Here is a 13,719-nt window from a genome sequence, read left to right as displayed (position 1 = left end):
AGTCATTTTACGGGTAAGCCACTTATTATAAAATTGAAAGATAATTAAAAATGCTACAATTTAAAAAAAAATTTAACCTCGTAGGACAAAATGGCATAAAATGGCAGCCATTTTAAACAATTCCCTAAATTGGAAATTTTGGCCGAACTATTTAACGGATTTCGCTAAAATTTTAACCGAAAGTTGTAAGTAATAAAACCTACTATTGATATTAGTTTCATTAAAATCAATCGAATATTTTTCAAGTTATAGTCAAATGAACTGTTTTACTATATGTATGTATACATATATATATAACTGGGAGGGGAAGGGACGAAACCCCACCAAAAAATTATGAGGAGTAGTTCTTAACATGGACTACAAACCTACCAAATTTGGATATGCACCGATGTCTCCTTTTGCGAATATAAAATAAAAATGATAAAATTTCTGAAAAAAATTGCATTTTTGACGCCATTTTGTTTTTTAAACATGTTGCACCACTCCGGGAAAGTAAAAAATTTCAAAAAATACTTATTTTGATGTGAAAAGAAAAACCCCCAAGTTTAACTGCTCGAACTTTTAATCCATATAACAGCCTTTTTTTGCTTAGATTTACTCCAGTATATGATCTATTCGAAAATCTAGAAGTGAACTACAAAGTGGTAGTGCAGTTTAACCATCTTTGCGATTAATTTCTGTTACGGTACCTTGTCTTAATTGGAGCACTCATACATGTGTCAGTTTCGGAATTTTTCGAACCATCAGTAAATGCATATATTCTCTATCTTTGAGTCATCAAAGGGCAGATACCCTAGTACAAAGTCAACACTTATTACAATCATTTAACTCTTCAACTTTTGTATATAACGATTTCTTCTAAGATCATTATTTTTCGAGTAATTTTGAGGTTTCTCTCTTTTTTATTTACACTCAGTATATACGAAGTATTACACATAAATGATTTATGAAAATACATAGCTTTTAGTGGATACATCTTCTAAGGAAATATTTTTTTGGACCCATATACCTTGAATATAGATTAAGGAAATTTGGAGATGAGTTTCAATTAGATCATATTTACATTTAAGTGTAGGTAGTAATTAGTTAAAACTTGAATTTAGAAATTTGATTAGGTATTAAAAACAAAACTAAAATATTATCTATAATTTATTTTTATTTAAACCCTTCACATTTAACAAATGTACCAAAATACTACTAACTAATTAACAAACAAAAATTATAAGAAATATAAATTATATAGTAATTAAGCCATTTTACTAATATTTACATTTAATTTTCATGAATTATAAGCCAGTGTGAAAGTAAAAAAATAAGATACAAATTCTGGCCAGTGACGTAGACGTGATATGACATAATTTTCTGGACCCTGTGATGTCATTTTGAAATTAATAGACAAATTATTTAAAATTTTTAAATTGAAAAATTTAATAAATAAGTACATGATTAGAAAATCTACTTGTTTTTCAATTCAATTCAATTTTTGACTTGATAAAGAATATTAAATAATGAATTAATTAAGCCCAATTCGTATTTCTTCAATAAAACTTCAATCCAACATGAGTGCTTTTAAATCCAATTTTTGGCTTGATAAAATCGATTAAATAGTTGCTCAATCTACTACATTAGATTTTAAAAGATGTAGTATAAAAAATGTCTATAGATTTTTTAATAAAATTTAAAAAAAAAATTATTATACGTTTATTTATTTCATTTAAGTTTGCAACTAAATATGAAAAAAATTTAATTTGGATCAGAAAATGATAATTCATAACCAGCATGTCGATTTTCTACATGACGACGCATGCTTGATCGATGCTTGGTCGTTACATAACATAGTGGACATTTTAATTGAGCTTCTTTACCACATTCATAGCGTAAATGGCGTACGAGATTATTTTTCCATTTGTAAACCTTAAAATAAAAATAAAAATATTTAAGTGTGAATTAGATAAAAATTAGAAAAGAAAATTAAAAAAATAAAACTCACTTTTCCACAATTTTCACATTTTAATATTTTATTTGAATTATTACGTTTTTTTGAGACATAACTCACATAAATATCACCAAATGGATCAATTACTGTACTACTATTTGCTGATGATTCTCCCACATTTTCATCAGTTTCAATTAAATATTCAGGTGTGGTTGTTACATCAAGTTCATCATCATTTTGAAGGTCTTCATGGAGATTTTCTGAAAATTTAAAAAGTTTAAATTAGAATAAATTAAATCTAAAAAAAAAAAAAATTTAAAAAAGATAAAAATAAAAAGTTCAAAAAAAATCCAAAAAATTAAATGTAAATAATAATTTTTGATTTATTTTGTTTTAAAAATGTATTTACACTTTTCAATTACATAAAATAAAATATTAAATTATTAAAATTAATTTGGTAACAATATATTAGGCTTAAGTTTTGACTAAAAATAATGATACAAAAAAATGTATCCAAATCAATTTATTCAACTTTTCAAGACAAGATCTTTTCGATAGATTTTTGTATCAGAAACAAAAGCGTGGATATTTTAAATTGATTGCGTGAGTTCGGATTTAAGCGTGAATAAGATATATTCCGTAAATACTATAGGCACATTAGTAAAGAATATGGTAAAATATTTCATAACCCAACATTTTAATTATCCAACCCTTAAAGGGGGCAATATATATCACGTATCTCTTTGCATAGAGAAATAAACAGAGAAATCGCATTTGCGATACAAATAAAACGCGACTACAATCTTAAAGTGTAGACTCTGAAGCATTAATTAATTAAATAATATTGATAGTCGCAGAAACGAAGCAATGAAGTTCGAAAAATTTGAACAGTAGGAGGTATTTGAATCCGGTTTTCGGCATACGATTCGTTAGAGCGTCAAGAAATCAAAAATATGCAATTTGCATAAATAATATGCATTTTATAATTGCATTTTAAATTAACCGTAAATATACTAAATTGACAATTCGGTTAATAGTAATGAAAATGATTCCAAACCTGTTACACGGGGGTTTTTGGCATAGCTGTACACGAATATCGCGTCAGAATTGGTCTCCGAGGTACATGGTCTCCACGGTAAACGGTATTCCCGTCGTCTCCTGGAGTCTCCAAACTCGTTACTTGGGGGGTTTTCGAGGTAGCTGAGCACGTATATCGAGACAGAATTGATCTCCAAGGCAGATTTGGTGCCCAGGGTACCCCGGTTACCCGAAAAAATCCGAATAAATAGTTCCGAAATTCAGCCATATTAAAATAAACTCTCGCAAACTTTTCCAATATATAATCTAATGAACACATCTTAACTATTAGTTTTTGGGTTATCAATATAAAAAATATATGAATTGCGAGTGCAGCTGGTATTTCAAAATTCAGTTTCATAACATTGATTGTGTTGAGCAGGTACTGAGCGTGGTCATAGTCTCTGTTAATTTAGCATCCGTTGTATAATTTTTCTGCAGTAAGAAAGAGATAGATAATGTATATGGGTGGTAAGTTTATAGAGAGAGCGACCGCTTAGAAAAAAAAGAGGGACTAGTTTTTTAGACCAGGCGCTTTTTGTAGAATACGGCAGTCGTTTTTAAGATTTTAAAATAAACACTTTTTTTTACAGAAAAAGGTCTCTACATCATTTTAGTACAAGGTGCTGTACTAACAGTAATTTAATCGCACTTTTAATTAGATTTTTGTTTTGTAATACGTAAAAGATAAGGACTTGTAAATTGTAAAAATATTTATATTGAATAAATTGGTGATTGATACATTTGGTTATAAACATTAATAAAGTGGGCACATTGGCGTTCAATGTGTTTGCCTTATTCATTGTTGAAAAAGTGGCGTATTTGTTGGGGGATCAATATGGGTCATCGATTATTATATATTATAGTATCTAAAAATGGAATAGAAATGAACTTTACTTTCTCTGAATTTCATGGTAATGTATCCATCAAAAATCAAAAAAATTTTTTTTTTTCGATGCACGTTTAATTGTGCAACTGTCACTAATTTAGGTATGTTTATCTGTAAGATTTAAAAAAATCGCCTTAAAATATTTGAAGAAAATTTCTAAATAAGTTAAACTTCAAAAAAATCAATTTTAAGTTTTTAAGGATGTTAGTCGCATTAAGGAATACATAAAATAGCCATTCTTACGATGTCCTCGATAGCATCTCCGATTTTGATGATTTAAAAAAATCTTTCTTTTTATATATTATTTAAAATTAGAAACCTTTCATCATTTGATGAACAGAGACGACTATAGTTAGAGTATTGATGACTGAATAGAGATATCTATATCAAATTTATAAGCAGCACTTGTACACCATATATTTTATATTTTTGTAGTTACGAGGTATTGTAAAGCTAAAAATAACTCATTACTTGACTAAAAAGCATGTATTTGGTTTATATGTATATACCGTGCAATTTTTTTCCAAGTCTGTAGGTTTACAATCACCTTAACCGATTTTAAAAATTCTTTCATCTATAGAATGCTACATGAGGAGCTCGCACCAAAAGTTAAAATCCATTAATTAGTGACCAAAAGTAAAGGTAAGGGAAGGCTAAAACGTGGATAACTGCTAGTTATTAATATTGTTTAAACAATATTTTAAGTCATACATAAAAAGAAGAAACATTTGAAAAAAGATAATCAAAATCGGAGCTGCTCTCCGAGTAGAAACATTCATTGATACGACTAAGTTTTGTAAAAATATACTTGAATTGATTCTTTAAAAGAATATAATTAAAAAGATCATTTTATCGCTCGTTTTTTTTTTGTTTACAGTGAATAGAAGCAAAATCATTAAAACGCCTATGAGCCTTTTAAAATATAAAATATATATTTTTATATTAGAAATTCGAAGAAAATTAAATAAATAATGACTAATGTATTTAAACGATCACTTGTTTTAACAACTTTGGACTATGTTCTACACAATAACCAAATATAGGAACAACATAATTTTTCCATAAAAGTGTAAGAAGCAGTTTGTATGTGGTTTTTTTACTAAATAAGTATCTTTTTAAAAATAAAAATATGACTAATAATTTTTTTATTAATGATCCCATTCAAAAATATTTCGTTTTTGATATTTAGGACGTTTTTTCCCAAAACCATGCGCAATAGCTTGGTGCGTTTCCATGGCATATTTTTGTCGAAATCGTTTATTACAAAATTCACAACAATAATCACGTCGATCACCACATTCATGTTTCATATGACGAAACAAATTTTGTTTATATCTGTAAGATTTATTACATCGTTCACATGTCCATATTTTGTCTGAAACAAAATAAATAATAAAGCCCAAAAACTAAAATATAAACTGACAATAATTAGAAAAAAAAAAACAGAAAGCTGGATTAACACAAAAAAAAATCACGCGGTGTTAAAACTTTTTACAAATTTTTGTGAAAAGAAACAATTTAATTTGAAAAGATTTTATTATTCAAGCACATTTTAAAAGCGGCGATATGGTCGTCTAATAGGAATGCCATGTGCTCTAAATTGATGTACTTCCATTTTTGATTTTTGTCGAAATTTTTTATAGCAAACAACACACGAGAAATCACGTCGATCACCACATTCATGTTTTTTATGTCGCCATAAGTTTTGTTGGTATCGGTATGTTCGATGGCAATTGTCACACGCCCAAACATCGACTGAAACAATATTTTTATTTTTATCAATTTATTTTTAAATAATTTAGAAAAAACTACTTAAAAAATTTGAACAAATGACAACATTTATTTAAAATTTTTAAAAAAATTAACAAAACAATTTTGTTTTAAAATTTAATATATTTAAAAAAGAAATTTGTTTTACATAATAAATTTTTATAGCCCAAAATATTTGTATATACTTAGTAATATGAAAAATTAGCCTAATTATTTTTTTGTTTATTTTGCATTATAAAATTGGCACATGCATTTTATAGGCACTTTTTTTTAGACTAAAAATAATATATAATAATAAGATTATCACCCAATTTGTTTAGCTATTAAAATCTTAAAAATGAAATCAGGTACAAACTTAATATGAAATGTTTTGTGAAAAATATATCGGGAATTTAAAATTGATTCTAACAAGTCAGTCAAACCCGAGCAAAATTATCTTTGCAAAATATATGACAGTGTCCCGTGAGTGAAAAACCACTATTTAGAATGGAGTTCGGGACATTGCAATATTTTTTATAACATTTTTAATTTAATGTTTTTGGTTTTCTATGATCATGCTCATTTTATCATGTTTTCCTAATATATTTCTAACGAAATCTGTGTCATCGCATAAAACAATTAATAATATAATATCTTTTTATTTTTCGACACAATTTTCCTACTTAAATAAACTTAGTTTTAAATAGTTCTACTTTAAAACATTTTTAGCTTAATAAATTTCTACTTTTTAATATTTATATTTTAATTAAAATACAGTCGTAAATTTTTTACCTAACAAAAAAATACTGTTTACTTCTACATCGAAACAATATTGCTCTGATCCATTCATACTTTTAAATAATTCTGCTAAAAAAGATTGGACATCTTAAATATTTCAACTTTTAAAGAAGATTACTAGAATGTATATCAACAAAGCTGACGAAATATTTTCACCGTGAACGGCTATTATTTTCTCGTCATTTTATAAGATTTTTATTAATTTACCAGAAATTTTATGACTAAAATTTGAACGGGAAACAAAAATTAATTGAAATCAATACTATTTCTATCAAGAATTTTTCAGTTCCTTCGGTTATTAATATGCTTATTTGTGGTAACAAATGGTAACCAGTCTAAATTGTGTAGGAGTATACTTCTTTAAAAGTAGAATTATTTGAAATTAGAAATATGGAAGCATATAAATCTTTGAGAGTATAATTATTTGGAAAAAAGTACAGTGCAACCTCGATATAACGAATCTGAAGGGAACCAGTAAATATTCGTTATATCAAGTAATTCGTTAAACTGAGGTTTGTTATATTGAGGTTAAGATGGTCTAAAATTCGTTATAAAGAGGAAAAAAGTGTCGGAACCTCTCGCGACATGAATTACATACTATGGAGTATACTAACTGTCATATATTGGTGGGACTTTATACGTTATATAAAGGTTTTGAATTGACGAATTTCGTTATATAGAGGTATTTAAATTTTTTATGTAGTTGAAAATTCGTTATATAGAGGCTGTTCGCTAAAAATATTCGTAATGTAGAGGTATATTTTATATTGACTCTTATGGACAATTCAAGGGGATTGCGAAAAATTCGTTAAATCGAGGAATTCGTTATATTGAGGTTCGTTATATTAAGGTTGCACTGTATTTAGTTTAGAATTATTTACAAGTATATTTTAATTAAAGTATAATTCTTAAAAAGTCTAAATAAATAGGAAAATAAATATTTTAAAGTAGAACTATTTAAAAGTAGTTTTATTTCAGTAAGAAAAGTGTGGAGTAGAAAAAAAAAGAGAATAATGTTTATGGCGATTCAATTATAACGGAGACAAATTTTATACATTTCATTTTAAGAAATCATGGCTTTGAATAGAATATACTATAGGTAATTTGTGTGTTTTTTTTTTTTTTTTTTAATAAAAGGAACAATTTTTAATAAATATAAAATAATTTTTGGTTATTTATGAAGGTGCTAAATAAAATAGCGGTGGTAATTGGCTTACACTAAAAGTATTGTCACGTTGTAAGATACCACTATTTAGATAAAAGTGCATTTATAAAAAAAAAACAATAATTAAAAAAATATTTTTGGTATAATTAATTTGTAGTCCCAAAATTTTAAATAAAAAATTTATTTAGCATTCGACAAAAAAGCGCTCAAGGTTTATTCTACAATGTTACTCCTAATTTCTTACTTAGGCATCGAAAATAATATTAATTTTTCTTTTCAAATTATTTTTGCTTCTAAGTTTATTATATTGAATTTTTATTTTTAAACAAAAGCTGTCAAGATAAGTAAATTAAATAAAGTCCTAACTGCATTTTGTAACAAATAGCTACAATTCACGCGACCACAACATAGCAAAGACTTATTCTGCCACATAATGCCATATAAAGTAGATTTAAACCTTGGTTGAAATAGCTTTCTTTGTGCTTTGTATTATTGTACAAATTGTGTGGTGGAGCAGAGAAGTGTAAGATTATAAAACATAGTTTTTTACTATCATAAAAAGCAATTAAGAAAATTAGTTTTATGTTACTGACTCCAGTGCAATAACTCCAGTAATATGACCCTTTTCCGTGCTTCAACTGTTGGCGGTCGGTTAACCTACTACAGTTTCTCTTTCTCCCAATACTACCTTTTTCACATAAGCTCCCAAGAAAAAGTCTCAATTTGTTAGATTCAAACAATTTATAATTTAATTAACCTTGTTTAATTAAAAATAGTTTAAAATTCAATTAATTTAATTTTCTTAAATGTTATTTTTTTTTTACATTTTAAGATGGTAAAAAACAATTTAGAAAAATGTATACACTTTTTTGCTCCACCCTGTATAATACAGGACAAATATTTTTGAAAAAGATATCACTTATAGGAATAAATATCTTGAAAAATTGTAAAAATATGTTTAAATAAAATTGTAAAAATATTTAAAATATATATAAATAAATGTAGAAAAAATATTAAAAATTGTAGGTGCTTATAAAAAAATTATATAGGTAACATAAAAATTACTAAAAATATAATTTTTTTTTTCAATATAAGATATAACTTTAAGTAGTTTTATTGCTAATTTAAAAAAAATTGTATATATTTAAAAAAAAGTATTTTATTGCAATTCGAGACGAATTATTTGTAGTGTTATTTCGTCAATGATCAATTTTATTTCATAATAGATTCGAAGACAGTTTTCATTTGAATTATTTTATTAATCAGTCTTCCAAGAAAAATTATTAAATAGCATCTCAGAAAATTTTTGTGATGTATAAATAATAAGACTGGCTATATTTTATGGCATCTTGAAAGTTATTTCGGTGATTCCGGTTCGGTGGTTTTAATAAAATTTTTTAAATTCCAATCATATAACTGTGATATTAAATGAAATTTTTCAATATGTTTATGCATTGTATATTTTTGGGTAAACAATTTACCACAATAATGACAACCAAACTCACGACGTCCTCCACATTCATGTCTTTTATGCCTACTCAAATTTGCCTGATGTACATATCGTTTGCCACAACTTGAACATTCCCAAGTTTTCGTTGATAAATCTGGAAAAGAAATTTTAAAATACATTTTATTAATTTTATCTACAATATAAAGATTTTAGAAATTCTGAAACCATTTCGAGAATGGATACAGATTTTTTTTTTTTAAATCTTGATTTTTTTTTTTTAATTTTTTAATTTTTTTAAGACATTGCGTAAAAAACATTTAAGCTAATTTGAATTTAATTTGATTTAAAAAAAAATGTAAAGCACGAATAGTCCCGAAAAAAGTATTACAAAAAATTGTATCCCAATTAAAAGCATAAAAAATAAAAGCTTACCTAAATTATAAAAATCCATTTAGCATATATTTCATGAATAGAGAAGGTGTGGCATTAAAAAACTTTGCTGCATGACCTAAAAAGCGTTTTTAAATTTTATAGAAAGACTTCCCAAAAAAATTATCTCACATTTATTCAAGAAGAGAAAAAAAACTTAAATGAAAATAAAAAACATTATGTTATATTCAATTTTTTTTATGAATATTTGATTTTTTATTATTTAAAAATACAATTTAAAATACAGTTTTTATTTTAGTTTTAAACACTCACTGGCCATAACATAATACTAAATGCCATTTTCTATTTATGGTAATTTACATATAATTTTCAGGAACTTTTATGCCGTATAAATTATTAAGAATTTTTTTACATTGTAAGTACATGGAAAATAATGTTATTAGACAGAATGTTAAAAATTTAAATGCAATTTATAAAACATATATTTTTAATATTACTTTTATCACACAAGAAAACAAAGATTTTCATTTTTAAATATAGTGTGTCCCCGGATAGAGGTAGTGGTAACTATACGTGTAAATTTTGTTATTTTGCATTTAAAAAAAAAAGTCATTATTTATAAAAAATTTTCCTTATTCTGAAAAGTATGTAGGAATTTTTTAAAACTTCTAAATAATGTACAGGGTAGCCAAAAATTTGGTATCACTTTTTTTTGTGTTAAACTACCCATCCTTTTTATAAGTTGACAAAATGTTACAAAGAAAAGTTGCTCGAAATTATGACTCAAGATTCAAATTCATGAATTTCAAGAAGATTTTCCCAACTTTGACAATTCCATAAAAGAAAAGACACTCTCGAATAGTACATATTAATTGATTTATTATTATTTTCTTTGTTACGTTTTTTTGTAATTACAACTTTTGTTCAAATAAAAAATGATGCTATAATTAAAGTTCTGGGATCTTCTTGATATTTTGCATAGAGTCATAACTGTTAATTGTGAGCAACTTTTCTGAGTAACATTTTGTCAACTTATAAAAAGGAAGGGTAGTTTACCAAAAATAAAAATAAGGATTTCAATTTTTTGACTACACTGTATATTTAGAAGTTTTAAATATGCCTACATAGTTTTCAGAACAAGCAAAATTTTTTATAAGGAATAAGTGTTTTTCTTAAAATGAAAAATTAGACAGTTTACAAGTATAGTTACCTCTATCCGGGGATACACTATATAATGACTTTGCATTTTTTTGAACTGAATGTAATTGAGATTATAGAATTTTGGCCAAATATTTAATTATTCTTCAATTATTTATATAAATCACAAAAGCACACATTGAGTTGAATAAGAAATTCAGTGATTTCTATTTTAACACCAAGTTTTACATTTTTTCACCTATAATCTAACTTATCTTCTAAATCTAAGGAATTATTATATTAATTATGGCTTTTTTGTTAAAAATTTTAATTTTTTTTTAAAGTATAGACAATAAATGACTTTTTTAATTTAAAAAAATAAATTGCTAATTAAAAAAAATTATTTTTATATTTTATTGGTCAATTTTTTAAAATAATTTTATGGTAATATTGCTTTATTATATTACATGATTATAATAGTAACAAATTTTTGGTACCAAAAGAGTAAAGTTTTTGTTAAAATAAATAAAAAGCTTGAGCTACTAAATTGTATACTTAATTCGTATACGTGAAAATGACTCTTAAGGTAGTACTATCGGTAATAGACTTTGCATTCAGAATTTAATGTAACTTGGCATAGTTGTCCAATATTATATCATAATTAACCAGTTAAATTTTTAGGGGACTTCAGAGAACTGAAAATCTGAACGTCCAGTTTTGTGAAATAAAATAAAATATGTGATTTCCTATAAGGATCAATGTTAAAATATCTTTAAAATATATTTTTTTCAGTTCTCTGAAGGCCCCTAAAAATTTAACTGGTTAATTATGATATAATAATGGACAACTGCCAAGTTTCATTAAATTCTGAATGCAAAGTCTATTACCGATAATACTACCTTAACTAACCAAAACATAATATTTTGAATAGCCGAATTTTTTATTACCTAGAGTTTTGGAATCATTTACTTATTACTAGGGCAAGAAATTTTCTTAAATTTCCCTTATCAATGATGTGAAGTAATATTTAAAATTAAGAAAATCACATAATAAAAAAACCTTAACTAATAAAAAGAGAAAATGCAAATATTTATAATAACACAGTGCATAAAGTTTTTTTGTACCAAATAAAGTTTACAATTTTGACTCTGAATCAAAATTAAGAAAAATTGAAAAAGGAGAAAAAAAATTATGAATTTCGTAATATCATTTTTGTCGTCGATGGTGGACGTTCTAGTTTGGCATCATTTTTCTCCGATTTAATTGGTATTACGGTGGGTGTTACGATTGGCAATGATGACGTAACAACTGGTGGAGGCGGGAGCGGCTGCGGTGCAACCACACTAGTTTTCGCTGGTGTACTCAAATTTACAGGTGATTTTAGTGGCGGAGAACATTGTGGTACTTGCGTTGGCGTTGATGGTAACATGTAATTATAGCTTTCACGTTTGGCTTTCATACGTCGATTTTGAAACCAGACTGTTACTTGTTGCATTGTTACACCTAGCTTTGCACAAAGTTCAGTACGCATGGGTATATCGGGAAAAGCTTGTTTCTGGTATGCCTCTTCAAGTATTTGTACTTGGGATCTTTGAAAACGCATACGTGAACGTAATTTTAATTGACGCATTATACCTGTTTTATATAGGAGAAAAAATAAGCAAAATTATTGTTTTGTATTTATTTAAAAAAAATTTAAATAATTATAAGAAATAATGAAAAATTTTATAAAAAATAAAATCATTTTCAAAAATTTTCTACTATCACCACAACTCTAGGATATTTTTGTATTATTTACCCAATTAAAAATAATTTATAATCACCTAAAAATAAGAAAAAATTATTATTAATAAAATAGAAAATGTCTTATAATGCCTACTGCTACGGAAAAATTGTTTCAAAACTTCTATCGAAGAATATTGTAATTATAAAAACGGATGTATTTGAGTTTGGAGTTATGGAAGAAAAATTCAATTTTATTCTTAAAAATATGTCTTATTTATTAAAATTATTTAAAACATTTTTGGTAACTTCGTTTACTTAAGCTTTGGTATAAAAAAAGGATAATTGGTAACTTAATAATTATGGATACGTTTGCTGTTTTTGCCTATTTCTAGAACGTCGATTTTGAAACCAAATTCGTACTTGACGTGGTGTTACACCTAATTTTGTTCCTAATATCTCCAAAGTTTCTACACTAGGAAATGCACTTTCTTGAAAAGCATCTTCAAGTATAATTAATTGTGGCTTTTCATAACGCCACCATCGTCCAGGTCTAGTATTTATTTGGTAAACACCTGTTCATGGAAAAAATTTAAAAAATAGTTAATTCAATTTGATTAAAAAAATTACAAAAACGAATTTCCTACTAAAAAATCTTTAATTTTTTGGAATACTTATTTCGAAAAACAAATTTTTAATTCTGTTTACCTAAAATTTGGTATCGACTTACAACTGAATAGTTTTTTGAAATAATTTGAACACAATAAAAAGGCAGGAATTATTTATTTTCGTTTAATTTTATGGATTTTTGAAGATGATTGTACATACATACTAATAATTCCTATTTATTGAATTTATAATATTTAAGACGAGATCGACGATTTTGAAACCATTTATAAATTTGTTGACTTGTAACACCAAACATAGTTGCAAGTGTTTCACGCGTTGAAATATCCGGAAATGGATTATTATCGTATTCTTGTTGTAATATTTCCAATTGGGTCTTATTATAATTTACTCGTTGTCGAAAATAGAAACTTCGTGAGAAAATCATTTCATCTGCATGGACAATAATAAAATAATTTTAATAATTTTTCTGTGGTGTGTACTTTTTCAAATTTTCAAATACCTATTAAGTATTCCAACACTTACAAAATAGCTACTAATCTAAATTTCTGTGACAAAAATTTTACAAAAACTATTTATTTTTTTTACCTTTAATAACCCATCATTACTAATAGTTTCATAAACTGGATTCCTAGAAAAAAATTCAATTAGTATTCAAAATAAAATAAAAATTTGAAACCATAATTTAAAAAATTTACAATTAAATTTTTTTATGGTTTAATAAAAACCTACAGTAATAGTCCTTGATTTCATTCCTTAGTTTTCCATGGTATTTCTTG

At 25.8% G+C, this 13,719-nt stretch overlaps 1 protein-coding gene across 14 annotated transcripts in view; it reads right to left on the bottom strand.

Moving 5' to 3' along the window:
* Window positions 1-13,719, bottom strand: part of LOC123299073 (longitudinals lacking protein, isoforms A/B/D/L) — a 422,122-nt gene that overhangs the window by 168,191 nt on the left and 240,212 nt on the right. The window contains exons 5-6 of one of the 14 annotated variants that reach the window (XM_044881246.1): window positions 1,991-2,196; window positions 1,729-1,914 (exon numbers count right to left, since the gene is read on the bottom strand). The exons of the other annotated variants lie outside the window; for them this stretch is intronic. Of the exons in view, the coding sequence (XP_044737181.1) occupies window positions 1,744-1,914; window positions 1,991-2,196 (377 nt within the window). The 3' untranslated portion in view covers window positions 1,729-1,743. Of the gene's footprint in view, window positions 1-1,728; window positions 1,915-1,990; window positions 2,197-13,719 lie in introns of those variants that run through there. 14 annotated transcript variants of the gene reach the window in all.

Source organism: Chrysoperla carnea, chromosome 4, assembly GCF_905475395.1.
Source record: "Chrysoperla carnea chromosome 4, inChrCarn1.1, whole genome shotgun sequence".
NCBI lineage: Eukaryota > Metazoa > Arthropoda > Insecta > Neuroptera > Chrysopidae > Chrysoperla > Chrysoperla carnea.
The sequence above is the reverse complement of the archived record's forward strand: the minus strand, read 5'-3'. Positions and strand labels throughout refer to the sequence as shown.